Source organism: Ananas comosus, linkage group 7 (assembly GCF_001540865.1).
Source record: "Ananas comosus cultivar F153 linkage group 7, ASM154086v1, whole genome shotgun sequence".
Lineage (NCBI taxonomy): Eukaryota > Viridiplantae > Streptophyta > Magnoliopsida > Poales > Bromeliaceae > Ananas > Ananas comosus.
In genome coordinates this window covers 6,083,212-6,098,238 of record NC_033627.1, presented here as the reverse complement: position 1 = coordinate 6,098,238, position 15,027 = coordinate 6,083,212, and the positions used below count along the sequence as shown (strand labels likewise).

Sequence of the window (15,027 nt, the reverse complement as noted above, 5' to 3'; positions counted from 1 at the left end):
GCTCATTCCTTGGCTGAAATTCCGACTTCTCTTGTTCATTCGGCTTATCCAGCCGAACCGAAGAGTCCGACTTTCCCCACATATTCGGCTCATCCAGCCGAACCGAAGAGTGAAAAGAGCTTTCGGACCCGGCTGATTTGTTCTCAGCTCTTTCAGCCGACCAGTTACTGTGTACTTTTTCCATTCGGCTCTTCTGCCGACATTGATCCCTGCACAGTTCATACATTCGGCTCCTCCAGCCGAACCGATTCTATAGTAGTGGTTTTCGAACCCGGCCGACCCGATCCCTCGTTAGCCGAATCGCTTGATCCGTCGTGGGCGCAAACTTCGAGGGTCACCATCCGCGGCCGCTCATCATTCCGACATTCTTCCCGAGGAGAATATTTGACCGGGTCAAGGGTCGGGACTTTCGGCCACCAACACGGCGAAATGAGTAATAGGCGCTATCGAAGAGGCGGGGATAGCAGGGATCAAAGCGGTAGAGGTAGCAGGGATCGAACCGGCAGGAAAGGGTCAAAGCGGCGGGGGTAGCGGGTATCGAATACAGGAGAGGGAGAAGAAACCCTGTTTTAGAAAAAAAATAAATAAATAAATAAAGAACCGGTCCAATTAGTAGAAAACACTAGACCGGTTCACATGAAGTCACCTACAGGTGGGACCCACGATGGGTTCATGTGAAGAACCGGTCAAAGGCATAGAAAGCACGAAACAACTACAGGTGGGACCCATGACGGGTCCACGTGTACAAAAATTTAAGAATGGATTAAGAATAAGATGACACGTGGATGACTAATACGGGGATTAATAGAGGGTATATAGATTCATCTTAATTTTTTCGACCTTCTGTAACTTTCTGCTGTCGCGCCCTCTTCCTTGCCCTCTCGCTCGCACTCTTGAGGATAAGGGATGATGTTGCACAACTTGTCAACCGTTGTATACAATACAATACTAAAATCTCCTATGGTGGCGTGAGGAAGGAAAAATTTAGGACAAAAAAGAAACAACACGTGATGAAGTAGATAAGAGCCTAGGACGAGCGGAAGAAGAATGATGATAGAGTGCCATATTGACTGATTGATCCTACTGTGTGGGAAAAATACACTCTTTTGGTGTTCCATGCATTGTTTGTAGTGATGTTGCACAACTTGTCCGCATTGACTCTGCATGTTTTATTGTGAACATCTCTTATAAAACTACAAAAAGGGTTTAGAAAGAAGAAGCAGCAGCACAGGATGAAGCATAGGCGAGCGTAGGACAAGGAGTGGGGAGAAGAGCCGAGTTGCACCGGTTGATCCCGCTTTTCGTGGTTTAGAGCAATTGTTGCACTATTATGTCTGTGGGTTACATTATGTTGTGGAAATAATGTACTGATTGAGTTTTTATTACACTGTTTGCTATTATATTGCACAACTTATTGTGTGGTAGTAGTTTAATTTTAAACTTCTCCTATAAATCGAAGGGAAAAGGGGGAGACGAAGATGAGACAAAGCAAAAGAAAGGTCGAGACGAGAGGAAGAAGAAAGATGAGGAGAGTCGGATAGTACTGATTGATCCTGCTTTGCAATTGTACGACTTGTTCTTCTCCCTTCTTCCTCCCTCGGTGCTGTCCTTCTTCCTTTTCTCTCTTGCAAACAACGAAGTCGGCAAAGAGCGTGGTAATAAATTGGGAGATGAATGAAAAAAAAAAAGAAGAGTAAGAAGGACAGCAGCATGGGGGAGGAGAAGGAGTTTATAAAGAGAAAGAAGAAAGGAAAGTGTAGGGAGAGCGGAAGACACCCCGGGGTCCTTTTTGTAAAGCCATTAGAAAAAGGGCCAATTTTGAATATGGACTCAATGGAAAAGTGCCCAAAATTCTTTTTTTGCAACCTTGCACACGGGATGGAACAGACCCACCACAAATATAGAACCTCTCTGTCCACACGGACCAAGACTTTACTGTATTTGCACGCGTACCAGCATAATACAAGTCACAACTCATCAACTCACACACAAAATTTATATTTTATTAATTTCTAAAAATTGATATTTCTAGTCAAGAAATAATAAGAGACATACAACAACAATATAAATAAATTATTTTAATAGCAAAGTCACTCTTGTTAACAAGGTTAATTAAAAGCATCATATTTAATTTTTAATAATTTAAAAATAAATTTTTTTATATAAGACCGACTTTTGACAACAAAAAAAATTCCTCCGTTTTAAAAGCATGAGTATTTTATTTTGTTCTCAACATTTGGCTAATATTAGTCATTTAAATTGATAGAATATACAGCTTTAAAAATTTTAAAGTTAGATAGTAAATACGAATGTTTAAAAATTTAGAGGACTATTTTGCAAAGGAATAATAGTTCACATAATTGTGGTACATTTTCACCTTTCTGTAAACAGGAAAGTTGAAATTTTCCAATAGGAGAGGAGAGCCTTAAATTTTTGAAGAGAACTGCTAATTAAATTTTTGAGTCATTAGCATCTGATGTAAAAAGAAAAAGAAAAAAAAAAAAGGATATCCGCCATAAAGGTTTTATTTTATTTTATTTTATTTTTTTTAAAAAAAAAACAGTGCTTCTAGTTTCATAGAACTTCAGGAGAAACAAACTACTTATTGCATGAAAATTATACTAAAATATTTTTTTTTCTGCGTATCATCAATGGTTAAGGACGTGAATTTTGGTTTTTTTTATCCTCCATGTCTTTTTTAAGTTATCTAATAAAAGAATTATTTTTCACTTACGAGATACAATTTCAATAAAAATGTAAATTTATTGTTATGGAACTCTCAAACTGGAACAACTGTACTGTAAAAAGAACAGCAGGCAGAGATGCCCAGCAGGGGGTAATTTAATAAACCCAAGTGTGTTTGCAATTTAAAAAAGGAGACACTGAGATTCTCATTTTCCTCGTTCTAGAAGATTATATATTGTATCAGAAAGAAAATAAGCCACTGAAACAAGAAAGTTAAAAAAAGATAGGATACAATGCATATTACAGACTTCCATAATCTTGGAAAATTACATAATCCTAGTTAACAATAGTTATAACAGATGCTATTCCTTTGGAGCAGGCATTAACCGAAGCCTATCATCCGAAGGGGCTTTCGAGCCTCCCCTTTCCTCAGAGAGGAGTGACTGTAGATCGCTCCCATTCGCCAGGCTGTTGAACTCGACTGACTTGGAAGGATCGGCCGGGTAGCGACGCTGGCAAAGGGTCATAAGCCTCTTCACGGACTGCAGGTACTTGCGGGTGGTTTCGTCGTTCATGATGTGGGCCACACTGTTGGTGTAGATCTTCTCACGGGCTGAGCGCTCGTGGATACCAACCATAGTGACACCGATTGGCCAGGGCGCGTTCCCGATGGCCATCTTGATGTACTGGTCCATCGCTGCAAGGTAGTCCCGTTTCATGCAACATTCCACCACCACGAGCAGTGCTTGGCGGATGTCATCTGGGAGAACCTGGATTATGAAAACGCGGTATTATTAGCAGGTGGCACCATAACAGAACAAAATTCATGATTCAGGAGCAAGTTAATCAGAACCATTTAGCAAATGCAACTTGTCAGCACTAATACTTTATCCCGTGATTATAGGGGAGCTAGGTAAGAAAATATATACACTTATACATAGATCGTTAACTCCTGATTCCATTCCAGCGGAAATAACTGAGTTACAATATAGTAATTGTCTACAAGAAAATCACATTCAAGGAAACATAGCATGCTGATGGCAAGAAGCAATTTCATGCAATTTCAAAAGGAAAATTACACAATAGATCAACCGAACTTATGGCCGAATTCCATTTATGTCAGTGAACTTCAATTTATTGCAATCAAGCCGGTGAACTTCAATTTCTGTTTCAATCAGATAGCTTTGAAATTTTGATTAATTTTTCTGATAAGGTAATAATGTGGCAGCTAATTCAATACTACGGGGAAAAAAAATGACACAGTAAGGAGTGCTAGTCATTTCAACATATATGATCTCAAAATAACTATTATTCAACTTTTACATCATTTTGAAGAGATGATTTGACAACTGAATTAGCAATTACATAATCTCCAAGAGAAAGACTAATAAGTCATGTCGTCTCTAGAAGATGGTGTGGTAACTGAACTAAAATAACTTTTCCATTATGTTTGGACAATCATACAGAGTTTGACATCAAAGTAATAAAATTGAAATACAAATTAAAGTGTGGTGCCTTAATTGAAACAAATTAAAGTTTAGTGACTCGAATAAAATTCCACTTGTAGTTCAGTGGACGATGGAAAAATTTACCCAATTCCAAGCCATTAGAAACTAAAATTTTATTATGATTATTTAAATGAACTAGCAAACACGACGTCAATAATGCTACTGCAGCTTAACTAATTTTCAATGAAAATTATATATTACCATTCTACCAAGCTAAAATAAGAAAACTTCTTTACCAATTTTGGTTTCAAGATTAACTGCCTACTGCAGGTGAGTGATTGATGAATCAGATCATCTGACAACCTTCCGTGTTGCCAGTGGAACCCATCAAACACCATCAAACCAGCAGTATGATACAATAGATATAGAACTACATAAGAGTCACTCTAGTCAAGACCAAAAATTTCATGCAACACCTTCCCACCAGTATTCATAACATTCCACTCTCCAACCAAAAGCCAAACCACTAAAAACCTATGTTGCACAGATACGGATACGGGGATACGGATATGACACGATACGGATACGGTGATACGGCAATTTCTAAAACTTCTAGGATACGATACACGGGATATACTTAAATAAAATATTATTTTAAATATATTTAAATATATATTGATTATATGTAATGATATATTGAGAACAATTAGGATATCTGGACTATATTAAGGAATATATTCTAATATGCATTAACTTATATAATTGTTTTGCATATGTTCATTAAAAAAGATAATCAATCAGATAAAATAATAATTCAAAAAGTATCAAACCAACTATCATTCAACTTGATCAAATGATAACAATAGATATATAGTCGCACAAATTAGATAATTAGCCATCAATATATATGTCTGTTTTGTTAGTTCTATTATTAAAATAATAATAAAAAAATATGCTAACAATTTAATAGAGAAAGAAAAAAAAAATCATATTTTCTATAGCCTTTGTTGCTTAATGCTAGGTTGACAAATTAGATGAAAGAGAGTAAATATTGTGTGAAGATAGAACGAGAGGAAGCGCCTTCTACCATTCAAGAGCAAAAAGATAGATGAAATGACAAATTGAACAGATATTGGCGTTTTTTTCACTCTTTTCCTTCTTTCCAATAAGTTTGGACGTGAGCTTTTAAAAAAATTTTAAGTTTCGATCATTTTAGACCAAAAAAGAACCTAGCCGTGTCCCCCCCGTATCCGCTCGTATCCCTCACGTATCCGAGCCATATCCGATATTTTTTTATTTTTTAAAAATGCCAGATACTTCATTCCCGTATCGGACACATATCGGGCACGTATCGGGCGCGTATCGGTATCCGATACGTATCCGATACGGATACGTCATGAAATTTGAAGTATCCGTGCTTCGTAGCTAAAAACATTTGACGACAGCAGCAAGAAATTCATCCCTCCTTATAAAAGTGTAATCCCTTTAAGCATATATAGTGAATAAACTCAACCAAGTATATTTGACATTCCAAACTTGAGATGCCAGGAAGAACAAAAGCATCCGAAAGGAAGTATCATACTTGATATTAAAACATGCTCTCAGAAAATTCAATGGTGATGTTCACAAACAGCATATCATCAGTAGGTATTACAAGTCACACTTTCCCAATGATATTCCAAGAAAATTTAAATGATAACATATACCTTATCTTAGATCCCATATATAATATTTGCAAACATCGTGACTTTCAAATCGCTACATGTGCTTGTTTACTGGAATAAGGAACTCCGAACACGGATCACCTAATACAAACAATACGTGCTGAATGCTTGATAGTAATATCCAATATTTTAAAATGTTACAAACATACCCAGGTACCCAAGTGATACTTGAAGGATACATGAGGATACTTGCGGATAGGGGATGGAGGTTTCTTCGGTCTAATTTGGAAAAGAGTCATTCTTAAGCGGCCTCAGGTCCAAAAACTTGTTATTAATTATCTAATGCTTTTGGATGACACTTGCATGATGGACCCATGGTTAATAAAACTCAAGATTAAAGTTCATCTTGTTAATTCCTTTCTTGAAGAGAAAGCCAACTATCTTTATATTTTGTGCATGTTAGCGTGTTTATTGTTTTTGCTATCTAATCATCTAAACTATCATAAATATTTATTGTCATAAGAAATACTATGTAGTAATATATTATAAATATTATTATCATAAGAAATACTATGTAGTAAGAACAATTCTTACTGGGATATCCTCCAAGAACCATATTCTGAAGCTTTCAGAATTTGTTGTATCGCCATATCAGTATCGTGTTGTATTTGTATCTCCGTACTCATGTATGTGCAACATAGGCAAGAACAACATAAATTGTGTTTTATACGTAGAAAATTAGGCCACAAATGTAACAGCCAATATCTGTATAAATTTGAACGAACAACCTATTCTTACAGCCAGAACCCCTGGTGCTGACAACTAAGCAAGAACCTCTCGGACCACATGACACATTCTTTTTTCCAACACTTCCTAAGAACTACAATTATATATAACATAGTTGAAACCTGCCATTGATTTTTTAACGAGAGGACCATTTAAAGATTACATGATATATCTGTTTCCATTAGGATTTATAAAGGAGCAGTTAAAAAACCGGCTGTGCAAATTTAAAATCTGAAAAAGGAAGGATATTAACAAAAAGAAAAATTGAAAGGAAGGATATTAACAAAAAGAAAAATTGCTACTCTATCTTTCCACACTATACGGTCGCATTTTGTCCTTATCAGGCACTAATGAAAGAAAACAGAAACTCATGACATAAATAAGGGGTACTCATATTAGTTTCATTCAGGAATAAGAAGATATAATAAAAGTTTAAATTATCATAGTTGGAATGCATTTTCTATCTTGCACCAATTTGATTAAAAAAGAAATACAACTAGTTATTCCCGTTGTTTTCATACAATACAAAAATAGTATACCAACTCTTTCTGTAGTATCAGTGAATTGTTGGAAAAATCTCTCTACTCTTTTAGTAAAATTATATCCTTTTGAAAATATTTTGAAAAGCAAGTTTAAACAACTGGTTAGAAATGCATACAAGAATCAACAATAAAATGTTGTAAAGATGCAAAAGATCAATGAGGCCTGTGAGTCGAGACGTGCTATGCACTGTCCTAGAAGAGAGATTGCCCCTCCACGTGCGAGACCTCTGTAGTTGCTCCTAGCGATACAACGGCCACCATCCACCCCGCGGACACGCCTCCAAGGTGGTGCAATTCGAATTCGAACCAAACAGGCTTTCAGGGAATGTTAGTATATTCATTTATTTAATTTTTAAATACTAAAATGAATCACCCAGAAACCTTTTTCAATATCTCAGTTTCCCCCTCTTATAAATCGGTTATAAATCGGTTCATTTAGATTGACATCACAACTATAACCTAAATAAAAACTTCATTCGCGTCAACCAAACAACCGACTGAAATTTTCAGATTTAAACAGGCCTTTTAAACAAATAAGTGCTGTGTACCACATCATAAAGAAAAAAAACAGGAAAACAAAGAGAGAATGAGTAGTAATCATCGATCCATAACTATGTCCATACCTTTTTCCTGCAGAACTTGAACAGGGGATTCAGGTAGCGGGCGCACTGCTTGAAAGTGGCGACCATGGACTTGCCCCTCGCCGTCCTCTTTTCTGCATCGGGCGTCTCATCGAGCTCCTGATTCCACTCATTGAGCAGCCTCTTGAAGAACACCAAGATCTTATCCTCATCGCACAGATCCTCGAACTTGGCCTTCATCCGTTTCAAGTCCTTATCCGCATCCACGCCGGACGAACCCCCGTCCCCGCTTAAATTCTTGTCGGCGTCCCCATCGGCGACGTCGTCCTCGAGCCCGTCGTCCTCCCTCTTGCTCTTGACGAAGCCGGACTTGTGGCGCTTGCGGAGCTCGGAGATGTCGCGGAGGAAGTCGTTGGCCTGGCCCTCGATCATGTCGCTGTCGACCTCGAGGATGCCGGACTTGAGGGTGAGCTTGAGGCGGTCGAGGCGGGCGGCGTCGTCCTCGCCGAAGAGGGTGATGGGCTGCTTCAGCAGTCGGAGGCGGCGGATGACCTCGTGGCGGGGGAGGACGAGGTCGTCGATGCGCTGCTCGTCGGTTAGGGTTTCGGCGAGCTTCTTGGAGGAGGAGGAGGAGAGGGCGGGGGGCAGAGAGGAGGTGGGGTCGTTAGGGTTAGGGTTAGGGTTAGGGTTAGGGTTCGCGGAGGAGGAGGAGGAGGAGGGGGCGTTGAGGGAGGGAGCGGAGGACGAGGAGGAGGAGGACGAGGAGCGGAGGGATTTGGAGAGGAGGTAGCGGCGCTCGTCGTCGCGGAGCTTCTGGAGCTTCTTCTGCTCGATCTCGGAGCGGCGGAGGAGCTTCTTGCCGCCGAAGTCGGCCTCCAGGCTCTGCCGCTTCCGCTGAAGCTCGCGCTTCAGCAGATCCATCCTGTTGGTTTCGACTCGCGATTCTATGCCCCCCAAAAATACAAAGAAAAGGGGTAGGGGGGCGGGGTTAGGGAATATCTTATCTATCTATACAAGAGCGAGGGGGGGGGGAGGAGATCGGCTGGCTTCTGATCAGATTTTACTAGCGATGTCCAGGTGTCGGATTCGGGGCAGGTCTTTAAAAATTCAACCATGAATCCGACCATCAAATCCGAAACTCGAAATTCAAATTCGAATCAGAACATGCAGGATTTTTTTTAAAATTCATATCCAAATTCTAACCTCACAAAAAATCCAAAACTCGAACCTAAACCCGAACCCGAACCCGAATCCAGAACAAACTCGAATCCGACCAAATATACGAAAACCGATTCTAAATCCGAAAACTTGAATCCAAAAATAATATTTACCAAATTCTTAAACATATTATACAAAAAAAAAACCTAAATTTTGAAACATGTTATACAAAAGTTAAAAAAGAAAAGATAGTTTCTTAGCCCAACAACCCATAAGAACTGAGAGATTATTAATTAAGAAAAAATAAAGGTCAATTTGCATAAAAAATCCACTAATTTTGAGCTTTTGCAAAAGTGGGCCACCTTTTTGGTTTTTCAGATTCGGACCGAATTTTCAGAAGGATGACCAAACTACCCCTCTTTCAAAATGCATAAAACTTATATGCCTTAAATGCCTAGAAAAATACAACTGCTAAGACATTAACTGTAAAACTTCTTGAAAATGACAACTGCTAAGCCATAATTATATATACATTTCTCGTGAAACGAAAATTCTCATTCAAAACAAAATAAAAAGAATAAAATATAATTAATAAGATGAAAAAGTGCAACATCTTTTCAAATAATACAATATGCTCTTCTAAATAGTACAATATTTGTATAAGTAGTGCAACATATGTATTGTTAATACACATTTTGCATGATTTTTACATTAAATTACATACAGTTTAGTATATTACGCAAAAATAATATAATAAATTACAACATACTATAAAAATTATATAATATATGTATGAATCGTGCATATTTTACACAATTTGTACAGATATTTACACCATTTGTGTAAATATTGCACTATTATGAGAGGATATTGCACAATTTAGATGTGTGTTGCACTTTTTCTTGTTGAAAATTAAATTTCATTACATATTAAATAAAGTGACAAATTTTTGAAAATGACAACTACTAAGCCATAATTACATGTATTTTTCTCGTGAAACGAGAAACCTGATTCAAGAAAAAATAAAAAAATAAAGAATAATAAATAAGATGAAAGAGTACAACATCCTCTCAAATAGTACAACATGTTTTTCCAAATAGTACAATATCTGTACAAGTAGTTCAACATATGCATTGTTAATACACATTTTGCATGATTTTTACACTAAATTATGTACAGTTTAGTATATTACGGAAAAATAATATAATATATTACAACATATTATAAAAATTATACAATATATGTACAAACGATGCATATTTTATACTATTTGTACATATATTTATACCATTTGTATAAATATTATACTATTATGAGAGGATATTGCACCATTTAAATGTATGTTGCACTCTTTCATTTTAATAATTAAATTTTATTACAGATTAAATAAAGTGTCAAACTTCTTGGAAATGACAACTGCTAAGCTATAATTATATGTACCTTTCTCGTGAAATGAGAAACCTCATTCGAGACAAAATAAAAAGAATAAAGAATAATTAATAAATGAAAGAGTGCAACATCCTCTCAAATAGTGCAACAAGCTCTTCAAAATAGTGCAATATTTGTATAAGCAGTGCAACATATGCATTGTTAATATATATTTTACATGATTTTTACAATAAATTACGTACAGTTTAGTATATTACGCGAAAATAATATAATATATTACAACATACTATAAAAATTATACAATATATGTACAAACGGTGCATATTTTAAATTATTTGTACAGATATTTATTCCATTTGTGTAAATGTTGCACTTTTATGAGAGGATATTGCACCATTTAGATGTGTGTTGCACTCTTTCTTTTTAAAAATTAAATTTCATTGCATATTAAATAAAGTGTCAAATTTTTGGAAATGACAATTGCTAAGCCATAATTATATATACCTTTCTCGTGAAACAAGAAATCTCATTGAAGACAAAATAAAAAAAACAAAGAATAATTAATAATATGAAAGAGTACAACATACTCTCAAATAGTGCAACATGCTCTTCAAAATAGTGTAATATCTGTATAAGTAGCGCAACATATGCATTATTAATACACATTTTGCATGATTTTTATACTAAATTACATACAATTTAGTATATTATATGTTGCATATTATTTTCGCGTAATATACCAAACTGTATCTAATTTAGCGTATTATATGTTGCATATTATTTTCGTGTAATATACTAAACTATACCTAATTTAGTGTAAAAATCATATAAAATGTATATTAACAATGCATATTGTTGAAGCATAAAAAAAGAGAGAGGAATAAAAGAAAAAAAAAAAAGGGGGCGAGAAAGAAATAAAAATAGAGATGGTTTATGAGATTATCCATGCACCAGGTGCATGGATAAAATTTAAATTTTGAAAATATCTCATGCACCGGGAGTATAAATTACGAAAAGTGGGACGTTCTCGTAGATACGAACGGGTATTAAAAATAGCATATTAGCCATTTCCCTTTCACGTATTTACAAAATGCTCCGCTTTAATCATATAATATTTTATTGTATTGACTAAGGTGTAATATGAGCAAAGGGAAATGACTAATCCGCGATATTCCCACAATCCCATTGTAACCAACTAATATCTTCACGATTCCATCATAACCATCCATTATTTCACAATCCCATCGTGACCACACAAAATCTCTCCCACAATCCTGAATTCTCATCGCACGTTTCCCTCAAATCGGTTACAACCACCCACATCCCACGATCCCGTAACCTCTTCACCCATACGCACGTTTTCCTCAACCACCCTCAAATCGTACGCACGTCCCCTCAAATCACCCCATAAATATCTCTCTCAAAAAAAAGGGAAGGGAGAGCTTTTTTGAATCTTCGAAATCTAATCAAAAAAAAATATCCACCCCATTCCGTCATCGCAAAAAAAAAAAAGTAAAAAAAAATATATTATCTCTTTCTTCCGTAAAAAAAAAAAAAAAAAACTCTCTCTCTCTCGGCTAAAAAAAAAAAAAAGAAAAAAAAGAAAAGAAAAAGAGAATAAAAAAGAGATCTCAGATCTCTTTCTCTCTCTCTCAAGCACCCACCAAGACCTTGGCCCACTGCCGCCTCCGAGCCGACCCCTGCGCCCGAGGCCGCGCCTGCTCCATCACCCGCCGCATCAACGCCAAGTTCGCCGACCCCTACGCTGCCGAGGCCGCTGCTCCTCGCCGACCCCTGCGCCCGAGGCCGCCCGCTCCGAGCCGACCCCTGCGCCCGAGGCCGCGCCTGCTCCTCTTCCGCCGCTCCCCTGCCCTCGACGACGCCCTCGCTGCCTCCTCGATCCCTCCGCGCGTTCGAGCTCCTCGAGCTCTCCGCGCCGAGGCTTCTTCCGCCGCTCCCCGCGCTCCACCGATGCACTCCTTCGGTCTCCTCCGCCGCTCCGAGCCGACCCCTGGGCCCGAGGCCGCGCCTGCTCCTCCTCCGCCGCTCCCCTGCCCTCGATGACGCCTCCCTCGCGCCGAGGCGCTCCACTGGCGCGTGCTCGAACTCCTCGGCCTCCTCCGCCGCTCCCCTGCCCTCGACGACGCCTCTCCCTCGCGCCGAGGCGCTCCACTGGCGCGCTCTCGAATTCCTCGGCCTCCTCCACCGATTCCCTGTGGCGTTGCGCGACCCTCGCCTCCGCCGAAGCTCCACCGAGCTCCGCATGGAGTCGGCCGAGCTCCGCCGAGTTTCGCCGAGCTCTTCCACCGCGTCTCCTTTCTTCGGTCTACGGCGTCTCCGCCGAAGCCCCACCGAGCTCTACCGAGCTCCGTCGAGCACCCACCGAAGAGATCCTCTAGAGAGATCCCCTTCGCCGAGCTCCGCCGAGTTCCGCCGTGTCTCCGTCGCGCCTCCGCCGAGCACCCACCGAGCTCCGCCGCATCTCCGACGACTTCCGCAAAGACTTCCACCTATGAGTTCTCTCTCTGCACCGCGCGCTCCGCCTGTTCGACGAAATTCCCAAACGAAGTTGAATCATGCGCTGAGCCAGGAGCACTGCGACCCTGTGCTCGTCGCCCATAAAGTCTGCGCCGGCGTCTACAAGAACGTCACGGCTACTACCCCATCATCTTCGTCGACCACCCCGTGTCGACCTTCGAGAAGGCCGCCTACTACGCAAGCGCCATCCGCGACGGCCTCAACCACATCCTCTACAGCTACACTGTCTACTGCGAGCTTCTCGCTTCGACCAGGCGTTCGCCGAAACCGCCCGCCTCCTCGCCGATCCCTACGCTGTCGAGGCCGCGCGCTGCCTCGTCGTCATCCTCTTCCTCCAACAGCTGAACATGGTGGTCGGCGCTTTCCTCCTCGACTTCCCTCTCTTCCTGCAGCGACAGAGCGAAGCGTCAGTCCAGGCTGCGGCGCTCAAGGTGGAGCACGCGCAGGCGGCGGACGCGCTGCAGAATGCGTCGACGATTGGTGCGCAGCACCGGGCGGCCCGTGAACGCCAACAGCGAGCTCTTGGCCGCCGACACTTTTGTTGACACCTGCTGGGACTCGTTCGACGAGTTCCTGGACGTCGACGGTTCACACCTCGCAAACGTGCAGCAGGCTCGCCAGTAACAACATCAGCCTCGCCGTTTACAATGCCGCCAAGAATACTGCTCCGACGGAGTTGGCGCCAACGGATCATGCCCACCAAATGTTCGATGAAATGCCCAAGATGTTTACTTTCGACGGCGAACCTGATATGTACATAAAGAGAGAGAGCGGTGCTCTTCTCTTTATAAAAATGTGTTATTAAGAGAGAAAGAGCGGTGCTCTTCTCTTTATAAAGAATATGGCATCATCAAAAGAGAATGAGCGGTGCTCTTCTCTTTGCAAAAGAATTAAAGAGAGAGAGTGATATTACTTCTCTAATTACGAAAGAGAGAGAGAGAGCTTTGTTACTGTTAGGGAGGCAAGGAAGGGATTTTTCCCACCTTAGTTGTCCCATGAATGTAAAGAGACAAAGAGATTATTCATCTTTATTGTCTTATACTGTCAAAAGAGATAAAGAGAGAAAAATACTCCCTTAATTCTCTTATATTAAGAGGCAAAAGAAATCAATCAGATTGTTGATTGTTGTTCTTATGATTGATTTTATATTGGAAGAATAATGGGATATTCATCGAATCCCTTAATTCTATCCAAAATCGAATCTCTTGATTTGGCTAAATTAGACCAAATCGAGATGCTCCAAATTAAATTAAGTTGAATTTTCATTATTCATGACTGAGAATTTGACAAATAAAAAATGCATTCGAAATTTTTTTTTAAGTGACGAATTTGATTCTGAACTATATATTTCGACTTTATTTTGAAACTCCAAATTTAAAAGAGCGCAATTTTAGGACATCGAAACATAAATATAAAGTCTTCAATTTGAATCTCATAATTGATCTCAAACAAGTCCTAAATCTCATTCTCACTGCAAGCCCAAGCTCAACATAATCCGAGTCCAACCCAAATACAAAGCTGGGCCCAATCCCATGATTTGATTAAAAGAAAAGATGGATTCAAACCATACGGGCCCATATTAAGCCCGAGCCCATATCTAATTCAAGTCTCAACTGGGACCCATATATGAATCTGAATTTGGACCATTCATGAAGATAAACATAATCCAAACCCAGATTTCAATTTAAAACAAACCATACGGGCCCATATTGAGCCCAAATCCCGAATCCATATCCAAAATGAAACCATACGGGCCTACATTGAGCCCAAATCCATATACAAAATGATTTGGTCCATATTGAATCGGAATCCAAATTAAAATGAATTCAGCCCATATTGAGCCCAAATCCAAATCCCGTATTGAACCCAAATCCAAATTCCATATCAAGCCCAAATCAAATTAAGCCCATATGAAGCCCAAACCCAAGTCAAAATATGAAGCCTGAATCCAAATCAAAAATGAAACCAGTCCATGTTAAGCCTGAATCCAAATCAAAAATAAAACCATTCCATGTTAAGCCCAAGTTTAAACTCAATAACCAATCTACACACCTAACCCATAACCCATAACCCAATCCAATTAAATCTAGGCCTAGTCCAAAGCCCAGAGCCCATTTACAAATGGCCCCAGTCCAAAACCCATTTGGGCCCACTATCTAAACCCATTATCCAAAACTCATTAAAACCATTAACCCATAAACCCATATACATAAACCTATATACATTTACCCATGAA

At 39.5% G+C, this 15,027-nt stretch overlaps 2 protein-coding genes across 2 annotated transcripts; one reads left to right on the top strand and one right to left on the bottom strand.

Moving 5' to 3' along the window:
* Positions 2,841-8,745, bottom strand: LOC109713040 (pre-mRNA-splicing factor 18-like). Its single transcript, XM_020236964.1, has 2 exons — positions 7,749-8,745; positions 2,841-3,455 (listed from the first exon to the last, which is right to left on the bottom strand). Exons 1-2 carry the CDS (start codon positions 8,625-8,627, stop codon positions 3,048-3,050), a joined length of 1,287 nt encoding a protein of 428 aa, XP_020092553.1. The 5' UTR covers positions 8,628-8,745; the 3' UTR covers positions 2,841-3,047.
* LOC109712815 (vegetative cell wall protein gp1-like) lies at positions 11,408-13,336 on the top strand. The gene is made up of 3 exons (XM_020236583.1): positions 11,408-11,440; positions 11,911-12,876; positions 13,046-13,336. Exons 1-3 carry the CDS (start codon positions 11,408-11,410, stop codon positions 13,334-13,336), a joined length of 1,290 nt encoding a protein of 429 aa, XP_020092172.1.